Raw genomic sequence first — 17,119 nt, forward strand, 5'->3', positions numbered from 1 at the left:
CTGTTTCTAACATGAAAAATGAAGCTTCTCTTCACTCAAAGAAAAACACAATCCAATAATAACTCTCAAAAGTTCAGTCTTGGCAAGAAAATTTAGTAAAGGTTTCAGCTTAAGAAGTCTCCTTGAACCAAATTACTCAAGTGGCTAAAAGATTATGCAGCTGCTAACTTCACTACTCGGTATATAGCTTCCCAATAAATACACCTAAAAAATCACTTCATAATTTGTGGGTTTGTCCTACTGCATGAAAAAACAGAACATGTTTCTGGATGCACATAATAGTCAGGTTCTGGTTTTTATCATCTCACCACAGATAAGCAATACCACGAGGTGCTAGCACAACAGCTTTTTGAGTGAAGAGAGATGTATTTCTGAAAAAAACACATTCCATTGAGAATTCAAGAGCATTTAGCTCTTGCTCTTTTATACTTCTGAAAATATCATAAGCAACCTACATAATCCTTATAATATTTTACAGTCTAAACAAATACTTTCATTTAAAGATCAAGGTAGGGCAGTAGTAGAGCTGTAAGGATAGCAGAAGGCTCTTCTTTTAGCTTCAGTTTTGCTAAGTACTGAACTCAGCAAAGTGCATATTCCAGCTGTGTAAAGTATTTATCTTGAAAGAAACACAAGAGGATGTGGGCTTTAAGCCAGTAAAATACTCAATCATCTGGAATATTACAGGACAGACCAACCAAACTGGTTTCACAACTGCCAGGGCACGAAGGCAGCAAGTACTTAACTTAGTTGCCACAGCTTCTTATAACGGAATCAAACTTTAGTAGATTTTTCTGTACTAACACTTCTTTTTCCTGCCAAATAATTCCTTTCTGAATCTCCAAGGAGTCTTACTATTCATCAAACCCATCATAAAATCTGGAGATCAAATTGGAAAAAGGGTGTTAACACTGAGTAAGATATTTTGCTGCTGATACATGTATTCACAGTCAACTTTCATTTTTTCCTTTCTTGAAAAGCAGAAGGGTTTCAGAATCTTAAGTACCAAGAAGGCAAGGTGATATGGGAAAATAATATTTAGGAAGCACACATTAATGCACATGGCAAAAAAAATTATATCCACATAAAGACGCTATTTACATTAGATTTAATACTCCTTGAAAGATCTTGGGAGCCAATGCAGGCAGTTATTTTATAATATCAATGCAACAATCAGTGACTGTCACAAATATTAAGGCCTAGTAGGGAAAGAATGCCAAAAGCAGAAACTATCACTATTTGATGCATTCTTGCCTTGAATATTCCATGAAGTTGCAAGTTCCATTTCTTGCAATCTAACTCAATCTAACTCAGAATGGGCATTGTAGGGCAGAAAGAAGGTACAAAGGACAACCAGAGGACAGATTTGCTAACTTAAAAGTAGAAACTAACTAGACTGGAACTTTTCAAAGCAGCTGGGGAGCAAAACCTGAAAGAACAAAGAAAGAAAAGCAAGGACCTTAAAAAATAAATATAGCAAACCCAGATGAACAGCACAGGCAATATATACAGACAACAGTTACTACTTCTCATAGAACAAAAATTGCCACTGTCAGATAAAAAAATAAGCAGCAGGCATACAACAAAGGAAACATTTTTGCTCCTGCAGTGCACACTTAAATCATGGAACTCCTCACCTGCTGTCACAGACTGGTGTGGAGCCTAATGGACACCTGGATTTCAATCCAGGTAAGATAAAGCTCTTTCTGAAAAGGAGTTATTTGATGACACTTGGGGAAATTTTAAGCAGAAGGCTACACAATTTCGAGGTTCTCCTTGTCTGACTTATAGAAGCTCAGCACTCCTGTGAGGGTAAATGACTGGCCAGTTTTATTCTGGAGGTCTGAAGGCACAGTGCATGGCTCTGTGAGATTGCACAGATGCTGACACAAATCTAAACTTAAGTATCCTCACAAAATCTGAAACTTGCACTTCAGTAATAATAGGACTTAACTACTGACTACATTAATTTGTTTCATGGGGAAATAATCAGGTTTTGCAGAAGTGCTTATCAATTTATGGGGTTTTGTTTGTTAAAAAAAAAAAAACCCAAACTTTCCATATACTTGGCATTCAAGCAGAAGCAGACTTCTGAGAGACCAAATTCCATGCTGCAGATCTGGATCTCACCATAAATCCTCCCTCCTAAATTTCTCTGAGAAGCACAAATACAATCCTCACTGGAATGAATGGGGAGTTACAGAAGTATTAGACTTCATATTTAAAGAGCCAACATACTTTGAATAAAGTTTAACAAAACAGTATGACAAAATGTCTGCTGGCAGTATGATGTACAGCAGCATAAAAAATTCTACTGCACTGACAGTAGGGATTACCTGAACAATCTGTTTAGCTTCAGAAAAAAATAAACGCCTCTTTTAATAAAATATACTAATCAACTGTTTTAAGATCCCACTCCTATACTAAAAAGTGTCTGTTTTTAAGTACCCAAATCAAACAAAGTAAAATTGTAATTCAAATGTTTAAAGTGGTATTTAATGCTTTTATAGATAACAACTTTTTTTAAAAATTTCAACCTAAAGGCATATGTAGAAACTGAGATGATAGTGAAATGCCCCGTAACACTTAACAGACATTTAAATTACTCAACACCTGCTTATATACAGAAAAAAACTAAAGTACTATTTATGGAAAAATATAGAAGTTAAAGATAAATCTCTCAAAATCACAGGTTATATTTTACCGTGGGATAACGGTGACAAGAAGAAAGGCAAGACCTTGGCATACAACTGGATTAACTTTGATATCTGCCCAGAATCCAGACATGGGAATGATACACAGAAACTTCAGCTGCCACTGGTGCAGAACCTCATAGTCTCTGCCCATCTTCACTGCACTCAGCCTCTTTTGCATATCCCACAAAGGGGAAGTGGGATCAAGATTTATATCACTTAATAAGCTTTAAAAAGATATCCAGACCAACCAACCAACCAACCAACAAAATACCAAGCCACTAAAACATCATCCCCCCCAACCCATTCACTAGTAAGAGTAACACTGCTGTCTTGTGTTTTATTCCATCTGTACAAATGCATTGCTGTTCAAGTGCCATTTTGATTTACAAAGGAACAAGAGAAGTGTTTGTCAAAATATCATGGATTCCTTTGGGAACATTAAGAAAACATTGCAAAACTGATGTTCAACCCAGCAACACAGTACTCAGAGCTCCATAATGACTCGTCAAGAGAAGTGACAAAAGTAGGCATTCAAGGGAGTTTTTATTGTGAAACAGTCTTGAAGTCTCAAGGTGCATTGACAACTCTGGCTTCTCATAAAGAGCATCAGAGAGGCTCTGGAGCATCAGTGAGGAGTTGTGACAGCATAATGCATATTTCACTGACAAACTATTTGGAAGCTGTCAGAAAGCTGTTGGAGAAAAAAAATCCACATGATCTGCAATGCCATTTTAGTAAATTTAAGATGATTACCATTCCCAGGGAGATTTGGGATATGCTGCATTAAGAGACAAGAGTAAAACTAAATGAACCAACAAAATAAAGAATTGCATTATTGCTGTGCTGTAGCAGTGCAAACAGAATAAGAATAAACATTTTAACCTGCTGTATTTCAACAACACAGAGAAGGCACGAAAGAGAAAAAGTAGCACTATGTAAAGTTATCAATATTGTATGAGAATATAAAAAATGGAATTTCCTAGGTTGTGTGGAACTAAAGGAAATCAGCAGATCCTGTGAATTTGTGAGTTTAATTTATTTAGACCAGAGACCAATGTGTCTCTAGGATTACAGAGAAAAAAGAATGGCAAAAAAATGTACTTTTACAAAACTTGTAATTTTTCACTTCTCAATTAGACCTGAAAAAATTTATTGAACATGACCTTAACATTTTTATCTTTCATCCTGCAATCTGGGGATAAACAAAAGATGGTAAGACTTAGACGAACATCCCAGCAGTTCATGGGAAAATGAGTTGCGTCATGCTGGCTGGGGTGCAGAAGATGGCATCTTCAGCCAGCTAAGCAACAGAAGCTATAGCTTAAAGGGCAAACTGAAAATTCTGTATGAGTGAATCAGGAAATCTCTCAGCATACAAAGAAGATTTGGCTATGTAAACAGGAAATATCCTGCTGTGTCTAAACGCCTCTTCATAAAATGAAATATTTTGGATTTCTCATTTGACCTTAGGCTCCCAAACAGTACAAAGATGCAGCAGCTCTAAGCTCACGTAGCAAAAAGCCAACCATACTGACTGTATTTGTGAGAAATCTTTGTTAAGTCTATTGCCAAGCTTACATTTATGCCTACAAGAATCAGCTGAGACACACCTCTGTATTCTTATGTCAGTTTCCAATTAAACCAGCCATGGTAGTAGACAACAAAACACCGTATACACAGGAACTGTGAGAATGTTAAGGTTTTTTAAGTAGTTCAGACCATATCTATCTCAACAGGATAACAAAGCTAAGCTATTAAACGCATTTTCCTGACATTAAGGATCTTTGAAAAATGTTAAGTTTGCTGCCTTTACGTACCTGTAAGACAGCAACTTTAGCTGAACCTATTTAGTGCCTGTATATATGAAAAGAAAGATAGTATTACTATCTTCAACTATTTGGTTTTGTTTCAATGTATATTTCCACAGGCATGTACATATACTAAAATAACACAGTCTAGTGTTCAAAACTAAGAAAGAGGAAAGAAAAAAAAAGACAAAACAACAAAACTAGACACCTAAAAACATCCCCCCCAAGACAGTCACTACAGCATAGCACCTCTGTTTTGAATCACAACATTGATACCAAAGTAAAGAGTACCAGAAGGAAACATCTGAGGCCTTACTTGCAAGTATTTTAAACACGAAAAACATTAAACTAAAGTAAAATGTCTCAAGGATGTATTCTTCACAGATTTCAAAGTTTCACTCACACATGTACATTCAAGGAATGTAACTTCATTACTTGCAAGTAGACTGAAAACATTTCTTTTTAAGGCAAGGAAAAAAAATGTGATCAACAAGCCCTGCTATCCTGACCAGGAGTTTCAGGATTTAGTACTTCAAGTCCAACAGGTATAAGTGAACAAGACTTCAACTTAGGGAAAAAAAAATCCAAACAATTTAAGATTTTCCAGCAATGAAGAGTCCATTATAGTCTTAAGGAAGCATCTTACTAGCTCTGCAGTTGCAGGTTTATAATCTCAATTTGTATAGCTTCTGCCAACACTTGGATCTTCATTCACCTTGGTCTCTTAGCAAAACCTCCCATCAATAATTTTTCCTTTGATATAAGTAAAAATATAAATATAAACACAAAAATATATAAATATAAATAAATCTTTAACTTTCAGATTAAGTAATAGTGAAAAATGGTGCTACATGGTGTTTGTGGTCTTCAAGAAGCTGAGGCATGTTGATATGCTCTTCAAATGTTCAAAAGGGTCTTCTTTGTGCCTTCACAATTTTTCAGCATTCTCCAGAAAACAAGCAGCAGGACCAGACTCAACATCCATAAATACAAAAACTATCCATAAAATCCTTTAACTGATACTTGCAGACATACTTCTGGCATCTGTCAGCCTGCAAGCCCATGTTCACCTTATTAAATGTACTCATCTTCCTCTCCACCAGCCAGTTACTTTCCACAGTCAGTGTTAGCTGCCCTGCAGGCATGCCACATTTGCTGTTTCTTGACTTGCTGAAAATGTTCCCAAAAAGATTATGCAAGGACAACAAAGAATGATTTGCTGTGATTCTAACAATTTTCAACTCTCAAAAAAGAAAAGCGTGTTTCCCACAGAAGTCTCACCACACTTAAAAACAAGAAGCAAGGGAATTCCCTCTAAAAACCAGAGTGAAGCACTGGCCATTATCAAGAAGAAAATATGTTGAGAACCTGCAGTGCATGTATTTCCTTGCTACTTCAGATGAACTAACTTACATTAATAAATTTATCAAATTAAGGTAACAAGTTCTCATATCCAACCTCTACAAAAGTAACCAGTCAGTAATTCCTAGACAAAGACCTATGAGTAAAAAAACATCTAATCAGGCATTCATGATGCTTACCAAATTACTGTTAGTTTTTCCAATTTGCACTGTTTTTCCTTAGTTTTAACGAACAGGCTTGGTCAATAATATGCTGAAACTGGGAGAGGAAACAAAAAAACAGGAGAGGGGAAGAAGTAGTACTAGCCATATTTCATTTCAGTATCTGCAAATAGTTAATCAAAAATTAATATTCCCAAAGATTTTAACCCCACCTACTTGCAGCTTAAACCAACTCCTGCTTAACCAGATCTGATGCCAACTGAAAGCAGCGATTATTTTCCTCAGGTCTGTTTTGTACTATTGGACCTTTGCCTGGTTCCTACTCTCTGCCTCTTCAAAGCACAACTCAGATGGAGAAACCAACCCTTTAAGTGCTGAGAATGCCAAAGCCCAACTCTTGATGGCACTGACTTGTATGCAAATAACACATACCATGAGATAAGATTCACAAAAGCATCTCTGAGTACTCAGAAGAAAATAATTTTTTTATTATATGCCAACTACTACTTTTCATTAAGAAGCAATTAGTTAATTTTTCTTTTTCTGTATTAAAACAGACTCTTCATAGAAATATGGAAATTAGTGCAGCTTCATAGACATCTTCCTGAGCTGGAAGAGACCCACAAGGGTCATCAAGTCCAACTCCTGGCCCTACATAGGACAAGCCCAAGAATCCCAACATGTGCCTGAGAACATCGCCCAAGCACTTCTTGAACTCTTGGAGGCTTGCTACCATAATTGCTTCACTGGGGAGTCTGCTCCAGTGCACAACCACCCTCTGGCTGAAAAAAGTTTTCCTAATATCCAAGGTAAAATATTTTATAAATACTTTTTATTTACCCTAAAAGGTAAAATAATTGACGACACTTTACAAATGAACAGATGTATTTTTACACATATATGTTTTAGCAGGATAAATACTCAAGTACTCTCTCAAATACTCTCAAATTCTCATAACTTCTGTTTATCCCCATAATAAGGGGATTTTACCACTCCTAGAGTAAAGCTCAAGTCTTACTCATTTCAAGGTTTCCTGGAAGGTAAGTGACATGGCTCCACAGCTCCCCTGTGTATGTAGGCTAACTGGTAACTCACAAGAGGAGCATGGAAAGGTATTTAGTTTTTTTTCTTGAAGTATCATTATACAGCTTGTTTTAATGGCAGTGGTATTTCTAGACATGAAAAGGTTCAAAAAGGGAACTTTTTTTTAATTGATAACCTCGGGCTCAGAGCAAGCTTTTTCAAAGCAGTAAGTTTCTTCTGCATGCTCCCTGCAACTTATAAATAATTTCAGGCTTAGAGGAAAATCACCCCTCTAAAATATTCATGGATTTAAAGTAACAGTTTATAGAAATAGTAAATTCCACAGAAGATGAGTTCTTGTGTTCTCTCTACTTCTACCTCTCTCAACTCCTCCTCATCCTTTGTAAACAAAGGTTAAAGGTAAAAAGCCAGAAAAGGGTGAGAAGATGGAAGGAACGAAATGCAAACTTTCTGAATAGCATGGTCCCAGAGCTCCAAAGGCTTTGACATTACTGATAATCTAGGCAGGTTTTTGAACATCAACATGTACTACCACAACATTGCAAATCTCTCTGCTCTTCTATTTAAATATGACCTGCACTTTTAAGAACTGTGGCTTTTAAGAACTGATCTGCCCATATTTACACTGACATTTGGCCACTTCTTGAAATTAATCTAATTTTTACAGCAGAAGAAAAAAAAATCCAGTTATCTCTTCTTGTGCATTTTCAATCAGCAAACAAAGAACTTAACTCAAAAGGAAATGTCTTTACTAGGAATCCCTACTTCCTGTATTGTGGGGTTTTTCTGTGCATGGTGGTGAGACAGTGGCAAAGGTGAGAACTTGGAGAAAAAGAACAAAGATTATTTTTATATTTGATAATTTTCTAGAAGGAACCAGGTTCTTACCCAGGCATTTTTGTGCAGAAAGCAGCATGAAGGGGTAATCACAAAAAAATTATATCCTTAACAGAAGTCTAAACAGGTCAGCTGAATGACCACTTCATCTAAGATATACTGTAAAAGAATTAAAAGCCTTTGCAACTTTTTAATGATTAATTCCCCTATTCTTTTCCTAAGTTCACCTGTCCCCATGAACAACAAAACAAGTCTCAGTCATCAAATGCCTAGACTGCAGCTGCTTGTTAGAAGGGGAACCAAAATGTTTCTCTTCCAAAGGCAGAAGCACTGAAAGCACTTGGAGAAGAGCTTTACTGGGTTTACACGACAAGGTAGAGGTGGAGGAGGAGAGCAGAGGTGGCTTCTGCGAGGAGACATCAGAAGCTATCTCAGACAGATGGTTCTACAGAATCAAATCACAGAATCACAGAATACCAGGCTGGAAGGGACCTCAAGAGTCATCCGGTCCAACCTCTTGGCAAAATCACAAATAGATTCTTCTTATTGTTACCTATTTTATTTTTCATGATGTTTATTTTACTTACAAGCTTTTATAGTAGAAAATTAATCCTAATGGTGATACCTACTTTGATTTACATAATATCTTTCTGAGACCAAGAGTACCTTTGTAAACAGACACTATTACCCACATCTGGCATGCAAACCTCTCTTTAATCAACTTGCAAATCAACTAACATGAGCAACATGAGAACAAATCACATGACCGAGGCATTGCAGCACCTTGTATCCTGCTTTAATATTGAGCTAAAAGAAGACAAGACTTTAAGACATACAGCATTTCCATACTGTTTTGCCATGTCTGAATGATATTAATCAAAACACCAGAGTGCAGTAACATGTTTAAGCTTTTGTATCCTGTGAAATACAAGTTTGCATAATTCAGAAGAGGGAAGTGATTTAAATTGATAACTTCTAACTAATCTGAAAAACTACACTGTAACATAGCCTGGAGTTTATAACCTGCTGTGAAATATACCTTTCTAATGAAAGCTATTTGCACTTCACAGGGTGCCAATGGGAGGTTACATTACTGCCCAACAGTACTTCAATTCAATATTAATATGGAAGAAGGTCAAGTTATTTTTCGTCAGTTTAAATATGTACTTCATTGCTACTGCCTGTAAGATCCTGAGACTTTTTCACCTTTAATCATACACTTGAGGAATCCATAGCACTACACAGTCAAAAGACCATAAGCATTGATTTGATTTAATGATTGATGTTCTCACAGAATATGGAAAGATAAAACTTATGAAAACTATTATACTAGCTTTGTTTTCCCTACTTTTAGAGCTCTTGAAAACTTAAAAGTCAATTTAAAAAGGCATAGAAAAGAGCTACCAAAATGACCAAGAAACCAGAGAACCTCTTAGAAGAGAGGATGTGAACAGCCTGTTCACTCCAGCAAAAGGATGTGATTATTCACCAAGCAAATCCAAGTAAACAACAATGCTGAGTGAAAGGAAAATTAGCATAAACAAGTTTGAAATTCCAGATTAAATTTAATTTTAATGAGTTATCCAACTCTCAGAGTAACAAGGTTCTAGAACAGCCTTCTAGCAGAAATAGAAAGAATAAAAATTGTTTTTAAAATGGAGCTTGACAAGTAGGGATTACATTATGTAATACTAGCAGAAGACTGGATGTAATTAAGTAAATCCATGGCACCAAATTTCTCTATATTCCAGATTTATTTATAATTACAGTTTTGAGAAAAGGAAAAATAGAAAAGGCAAAGATATAGCACTGGCTTACTTATTCAGTAGGAAGAAGGACTGTATTGTCCTCTGTATTTTTTTTTTTTTTTTGAGAGGATGAATATGAAGTTATTTACTATTACAGGAAACTGCAAATTGCTGTAGCACTTCTGCCCACAAAAAACCCAAGAGATCTGGACAAGTTCAGTGACCACAGCATCATATTTTCCATTGTAGTAAAGACAATATTCCTGAAGCAGCTGGTCTCTTATTAATAGAATTCATTTATCTTATTCATAGCAAATGAAGCACACAGTAGACAACGAGCCAACTGGCCCATTCAGAAACAGATTAAATTTGACCTTTTAAAGAAATCAGTTTAAAAATCCTAATTAAAAAAAAAATCCACAATATTTTTTTCAAGCAGAGATATCATTTCATATGGCACTTGAAACTTGAAACTGCTCCTTTGGTAGCCTGACATAATCCAATTACCAAGTTTCTCTAAAGAATACCAGTTTCAATATTAAGGCTTAAGAACACCCATGTTGAGTCATTCAAGGTCTTTGTTAATACAGTAATCATTACTGACAGTATGGAAATTCACTTGCAGGTACTACTGGTTCCAAATTAAACATCATATGATGGCCAGAAAATAATGCTCTGTAACAGTCTGCTACATCCTGATATTTGTTTTCTTCACATATATTTGGCTAAAGATAATATGATACAGACTGCAGCTGCTTTAAGCACTAGAGGAAGCAATTAAGATCCTTCTCTGGCCACCAACCAGCTTACTGTTGGTATCTCTGCATAAAAGGCAGAACACTGTTAGAAATGTTTTTGACAGTTACATCCATAATCCATAGATACTGCAGACACCATGTGAGGTTGCACAGGACCCTACAAATGCTATCAGAAGTAACAGGACAGCAATGGAACAGATAACTTCAAAACCAAAACCTAATGGCAATGAGTAAGTTTCAATTTCCTTTAAGTGGGATAAAAGAAAATGTAGTTTCTCCCTGCAAATACTAGGTGTAGGACAGGGCAGAGGTAGGCATGATGACCACGTGCACTCCATGAAGCAGCTGCTGACTGTCATGAATGCCTACTTACTAAGTACGTGTGACTCTGGGAATATCTCAGAACAACACAGATCATATGGTTCAGTTTATTTAGCATCATATCTTTATGTATAGCAATACTACGAGGGAAATATTTTTTTTTTAATTGGGAATAATGTACTTAGGGACTAAAAAATATAAGCTACAGCTACATAAATAAAGGAGAGTGACTGCTATCAAACTTCAGCAGTCAGTATTCAGTCTTGCTTCACTTAGATCTGGAAAAGACATTGCAAAGACATAATCTTATGAAAATATGTGAGGCAAAGATATCTGGGAAAATGCATCTCTCTGGAAAGATACAAACGCTTTGTTTTTTCATGAAAAAATGAATTCCCAAAGAGATAAAAAGATCATAAATTCTTATGCTGTAATTTTGTCCTTTTTTTTTCCAGGGAGCTAATCCCCAAAATTTCCTTGTGTATAAACAGGTTCATCACTGTATTTTTATTATTAGGTTTAGTAGAGAAGTGAATCATTCCTGAAAACCCTGAAATATGCCAAACAACTTAAGAGTCTTTTTATATGAGAAATTTCAATAAAACCCTGGTAAATAACATCCCCTTGCACAAGGCAGTATTTCCATCTTGTGTCTGTTTCTCCTTGTGTCAAGTAATAAAATAAAACTAATGACTGCTACTAAATTACAAAATCCTAAAGATATCTGCTAAATCTTATTTATATTACACGTATATATAACACCACATCTCTGCATTGCTATTTGCATCATTCTAAGACACTTGAAAAAGTATAGTATTACTTAAAACAGTTGTAAATATACTTAACTTTCAACCACTTAACCCAAAACTTAGGCAGCTCTCATCTTCAAATATGTGAATTTGACAAGACTTAAGATGAAGAGGGCCTCAAAAATCAGAGGGAGAAACAAAGGCTTCTGCACACACTGAGCTGTAAGGTCACCTGTACAAGATGAATGTCACTTTTCTGGATTGTTAAATACAATATTCATTAACTTTGGCAAGTCAGTAGGCCTATTATGGAAATTAAAAGTATACAAGTAATTCTGTAATGGAATTTCCTATATAATCTATAGGACAACACCCTAGACTAGGTTGCATTTTCAGAAGATAACTACAAAGAAATTACGAAGCACATGACTGGAGTAAGTACAGGGGAAACCAGACTTGATGTTTTAATTGAAAACAACCTAGAATGAACACAAAGGAAAAATATCAATTCTGCCTTAAGAGTCATTCTACAGCTGGACCTCACAATGTGAATCATTTAGGCATATACACTTTCAACATGCACCTGAAAGATCTACTAAATTAGGTAGCTGAAGAAATTATGAACTCACCAGTTACCTAATAATCAAGAAGGTCAGTTGTAACAGGAAACCATTTGTTCTATAAAGTTTTTTACCCTCTTAATTCCTAAGTTAACAACAAAAAACCCCTCTTCTGGGAGCACTAAAAGATTATATGCTTCTACTTAAATGTGCCTATCCACAGGGCTAAAGCTCTGTCAAAAGATAAATTTTTAATATAATAGGCATTACATCTTACATGCATAAACTAAATCTTTCAAGAGATAGTAATGCATTTAGTAGCTCAGCTGATTTGAAAAAAGAAGTGTAGTCCATCAGTATAAATACTAACTGTAGGGCAAGGCTGAAGCTGGCACAGTGGCCATGCAGATGGGATGCTAACATCTAGCTAAACTGAAACATATCATCTGTGTTGCCCTGGGCTACTCACAGAATCCCGCTTATTTAGAAAGACAATGAAACAGTGCGAAAAATGCTAGGAAAAAGATGCTGAGGATTTTACATCAATTCTGGTTTTATCAGTTCCCACTGTATTCACAATAGTCAACTGCTGCTTCATGGAACACAGTACTACAGCTCTGCATGCCACCTTGGAAAGCAGCACTCTCCAGAATTAACGTAGCAAAACCACATTAAAATAAAGTCTGACTCATTTTGGGACCACTCCAAATAAAATGCAAAATATTTGCATACTACCTTGAGCATATTTGTTCTATCTTCAATTTATGTGGAATCTGCCAGGTATTTATAAACATTGCATTGTTACAGTAACTTGAATATTTGATTGTGAAAATATTAAAATTTTGTAACATCTGTCATACAGAAGTTTAATTTTTCCTGAAAAACCATGGACATGCTGTCATTTCATATAATAAAACTTACACATAGCAACCTTTAGAATAATATTGTGTTTTCTAACTGTATTAAGTCAGTTTCACTGTCTCTTCTCTAAGCATGGTCAGGGTGACATATTCCAAAACTCATTTCCGTTGAAGCTCTACAGCACAGTCCATTTTTTTTTACCCCATCAGAACTGATCCTACAAAATGATGTGTAAATAAAAATGCTAGATCACCTAGAGATAAAACTTGGTAAATAATGCCTGTTTTGTTTCTGGGTTTTAAGGTTATTAAATATTCAAAAATCAAATAATAGAGTTATCACTGAACTTAACTACTTCACAATTTGATTTTCAAACACATTTTAAGAAATTTGAAAAAAATAAAAGGCTTGTGTAAGTATTTTACACTTCACTGATTTTAAAGGTGAGTAGGAGCCACTAATTTGCTTAAACAAGTCAAATTTTTGTGCTCTAGAAATATACAATAGTGCTACTTGCTATAACAGGTACACTGTCCTTGCAGCATCTACAACAGAGTCTTTAGGAGCATAAGTCTAGGATTTCTAAATTGTTGAGAAAAAATCCAAACGTTTTCTCAGCAGTCCTAACACAGGAATTAAGGCAATATTCTATAGAAGAATGACACAGTCATGAAATCAAGGGATTTGAAATGAACAAGAGGACAAAGATTTCTTACTATACCAAAACAAACTTTACTTTTCTAAGGCTAAAAGACACAACATTCTAGATCTGTATATAGGATACATTCTAGATCTGTATATAGGATACAATTTGTGTCAAATAGAATAACATTTGAACTAAAAGGTTTGAAAAATCATGAGAACTTACAAATTAAGAAGTCATTACTTGAGATAGAATTTTTATTCTAAATCCTGCAAGGACTCATAAGTGCTCTCCCCAAAACTAATGGGATTACTCACTTCAGAATCAGGGCTTAAATTACTTCTCAAATACAATATTTGTTCTACTGCAATGTGTGTTTGACAATCATAAACTGGCTTGTGGTGGAAGGGACCTTAAAGATCATCAAGTTCCAAACCTCCTCCCATAGGCAGGAACACCTCCCACTAGACCAGGTTGCTCAAGGCCCACCCAACCTGGCCTTGAACTTTTCCACAAAAGGGGCATCCACAGTTTCTCTGGGCAACCTGTTACAGAGTCTCAGTAGCCTCACAATGAAGAATTTCTCCCTAATATCCAATCTAAACCTATCCACTGCATTACCCCTTGGCCTATTCACTGCAAACCCTTGTAAAAGTCCCTCTCCAGCTCTTGTATTTCTCTCTTTAGTTGCTGGAGAGCTGAAGGAAGGTTTTCCCAGAGCCTTCTCTTCTCCAGGCTGAACAGCCTCAACCTCTCAGCCTGTCTTCAGACAGCCTAAGAAGAAAGTTGTGCTTGTTCATATTTGATCTGGACCCAAAAGCGGTCAGCTCTCAGTGCTAGTCTAGGTCAAAAAAGTACTCATGTGGTATCCTAATCTGTCATTACTATTTTTTGGACCAGGTTTGTAATAGTAAGCTTTTACTACTAAAAACAAGGTCAAACTTTCTGTTACACAGAGAAAGCTTTTAAGCAACAAGAAAGGCTTAAAGTATAAATAAACTTTTTGGCCTATAGAGAAAAAAATATGTTTTCAGAGATACAGATAGACTGACACACACACACACACACACTAGCGCTATTTCTGTGTAATTGGTCATCTCACATCCTGTGGGCATGGGTTCAGGAATTTATTAAATTTAATATAAATTCACATAAGATGTTAGCTTGTACCCAGCTACTCACTAAAACTTAGATGTGCCCAGAAACACATGCATCTATATGAAAAAACTCTGAAAAAGGCAGTAGCTGCTTTATGTAAACACAATGCTGTAAATATACAATTGATGCATGAACAAGTACAATTCAACCCTACTGCTGGGCAAACAAAATCCTCACAATTTTTACCTCCTAGGTAAGGACATAAACTTTGGCTTTGGACTGCGGGTCAGAAACAGTTCTTAAGAGCTACAGAGCTCAGAGTAACACCTGTTCTCCATCCACATAACAAACAGTACTGTTACTCGACAAAAACTGACATACCGTGACAATGTGGCAGATATTTTTAAGGATTAAAGCGATTTTTTCTTTTTACTATCTCATGTTGCACAAAGAGAGTTACTTCTCTGCTCTCCGTGAAGGAAAACTTTGGGCAACAGGTGAGACATCCAAAGTGAGTTAAAGACAAGAAGTGGGTGGCAAGGTTTACAGGACGGGAGGACAAACCGAGTCTAGTGGCGCTCCTGGGCGATTCCCAGCTTTCACTTCATGATCTTCAGAGCATGACTGCTGTTTTCATGCCCCAGAAAGCTGTCACTGCTCAACTCACAGACCTTTAAAAGCACAACGCTATTCGTGTTTCTCTGCTCTCAGAACTTTCAAAATACATAAAAGTTCATCTACAACATGAAGACTCGACAGGATGGGGGGGAAAGATATAAACTCTCGCTATAAATCCACTTCATTATGTCACTTTGCCCACTTATTACGAATATCTTCGTTATATGCAGACACTCAACTAGTAGCCAGCGTGCCAAAAAGAGACCCCACCGCAACACTCCACGCCTGGTCCGTGGGGTTCAGCGATCTACACGGCGACTTTCCGCCCCAGCCCCGACCCCGGGCTCTGCCCGCATCCCCAGGCGGGACCACCTGGCCCGTCCGCGCCCCGGCGGCGCCCACGCTCTGCCCGCGGCCCCGGCGGGGAGGGCGCGGCCGGGCCCCCGGGCCGAGGCAGGGCCCGCGCCGCCCCCGCTCCCCCGGGACACCCACCCGGCCCCGCCGCGGGCGAGGCGAGGCGAGGCGGCGGGGAGCGAGGAAGGGAGGGAGCGGGGCAGAGAAAGTTGAGGAGGCTCCTTTCGGCGGCTGCCGGCAGGGGAGCCCGCGCCCGGCGCCCATTCAAACAAAAGAAGACCCTTCTCCTGCCAGCCACCGCCGGTCCCACCGCCCGACTCACTTCGCAGGGCCCCGATGAGGAGGCTTCCGTCCTTAATCAGCTCCTTGATGAACTTGTTCGTCCTCTCCAGCTCGATCTCGTGACACTTGAGGCGCTCCCTGAAATCCGGGCTGTCCAAGTAGGAGTCGCTGAACTCCAGCGTGGGCAGCCCCATGGCAGCGGTGGCGGCCGCAGCCCCCCGGCCGGCGGCGGAGGGAGGCAGGAACGGAGGGAGGGCCGCGCCGAGAGACGGTGCCGAGGGCAGAGGGGAAAGCGGGGGAGCGGCGAGACGAGGCGCGGCCGCCGCCTCCCCGGAGAAGCTCCCGACCCGCCGCACCGGCCCGCTGGCAGCGGAGGCGGCGCGCTCCGGCCGCTGTCACCCAGCTACATCGCTGTCCGCGGGACACCGCGGGCTCCCAGCGCCGCCGCCGCTCCGCCGCTTCCGGCAGCGCTCGCTCTTCCTCCCTGCCCGGCGCTAACTCCAGTGCGAACCTCCTCCGGCCCGGCCGAGGAATTCCTCCTCCTCCCGGCGCGGCATGCTCACACGCCGGGGACGCGGCCCGGCAGTGCCCGCCCCTCGCTCGCCGCCCCTCCGCGCTCTGCCCTCCAGCGGCGGCGCGGCCTCGGGCCGCTGCGGCCCGGGGCCAGGCGGAGGGTCTGCGCGGCTCAGCGGGGTCCGGCGCTCGCCGCCTCCTTTACCAGGGGCTTTGGGACGGCCCGAGCAAAGTCGGGAGGGAGGATCCCCCACCGGGGCACGGAGGCACTGGGGCATTGCAAAGAGTGCGCGTGGAGGAGGCCGGTTTGTGTGGGGTGAAGCGGGGAGCAGCCGCGCTGCTCGGACAGGAGCGATGCCGGCCCGGGGGCTCCTGCCTCCGCTGCAGCAGCCGCGGCAGCCGGGGCCGGAGGCAGCCAGCCCGAGCGGGCCTGCTCTGGCAGGGGATCCCGCTGGCACCCTGGCCAGCCTGCCCCGTGTGCGCGTCCAGCCTGTGGCCGGGCAGCGCCCCAGGGACGGGCAGACACAAGGGGTGGGAACGTCCTTGTTCTGCCATAGCACTTGGTTGCCATGAAGGGGATACAGCTGAGCCAAATCCATCCTTAAGATGAGCATCAAGCCTGGCTTCTGTAGAAAAGTTGGTTTTTACAAGTATGGGAGTGGGCTTTTCACAGTAAACAGAAACACTTTGATTGATTCTTGTATGT

At 39.4% G+C, this 17,119-nt stretch overlaps 1 protein-coding gene across 1 annotated transcript in view; it reads right to left on the reverse strand.

The window, feature by feature from the left end:
- ARHGAP42 (Rho GTPase activating protein 42) overlaps positions 1–16,381 on the reverse strand; it is a 142,136-nt gene extending 125,755 nt beyond the window's left edge. The window contains exon 1 of the mRNA XM_036389283.1: positions 15,941–16,381. Within this exon, the coding sequence (XP_036245176.1) occupies positions 15,941–16,094 (154 nt within the window). The 5' untranslated portion in view covers positions 16,095–16,381. The remainder of the gene's footprint in view (positions 1–15,940) is intronic.
- Between the last annotated feature and the right edge of the window lie 738 nt (positions 16,382–17,119).

The sequence above is a fragment of the Molothrus ater genome, chromosome 2 (assembly GCF_012460135.2).
Source record: "Molothrus ater isolate BHLD 08-10-18 breed brown headed cowbird chromosome 2, BPBGC_Mater_1.1, whole genome shotgun sequence".
In the NCBI taxonomy this organism is placed as follows: Eukaryota; Metazoa; Chordata; class Aves; order Passeriformes; family Icteridae; genus Molothrus; species Molothrus ater.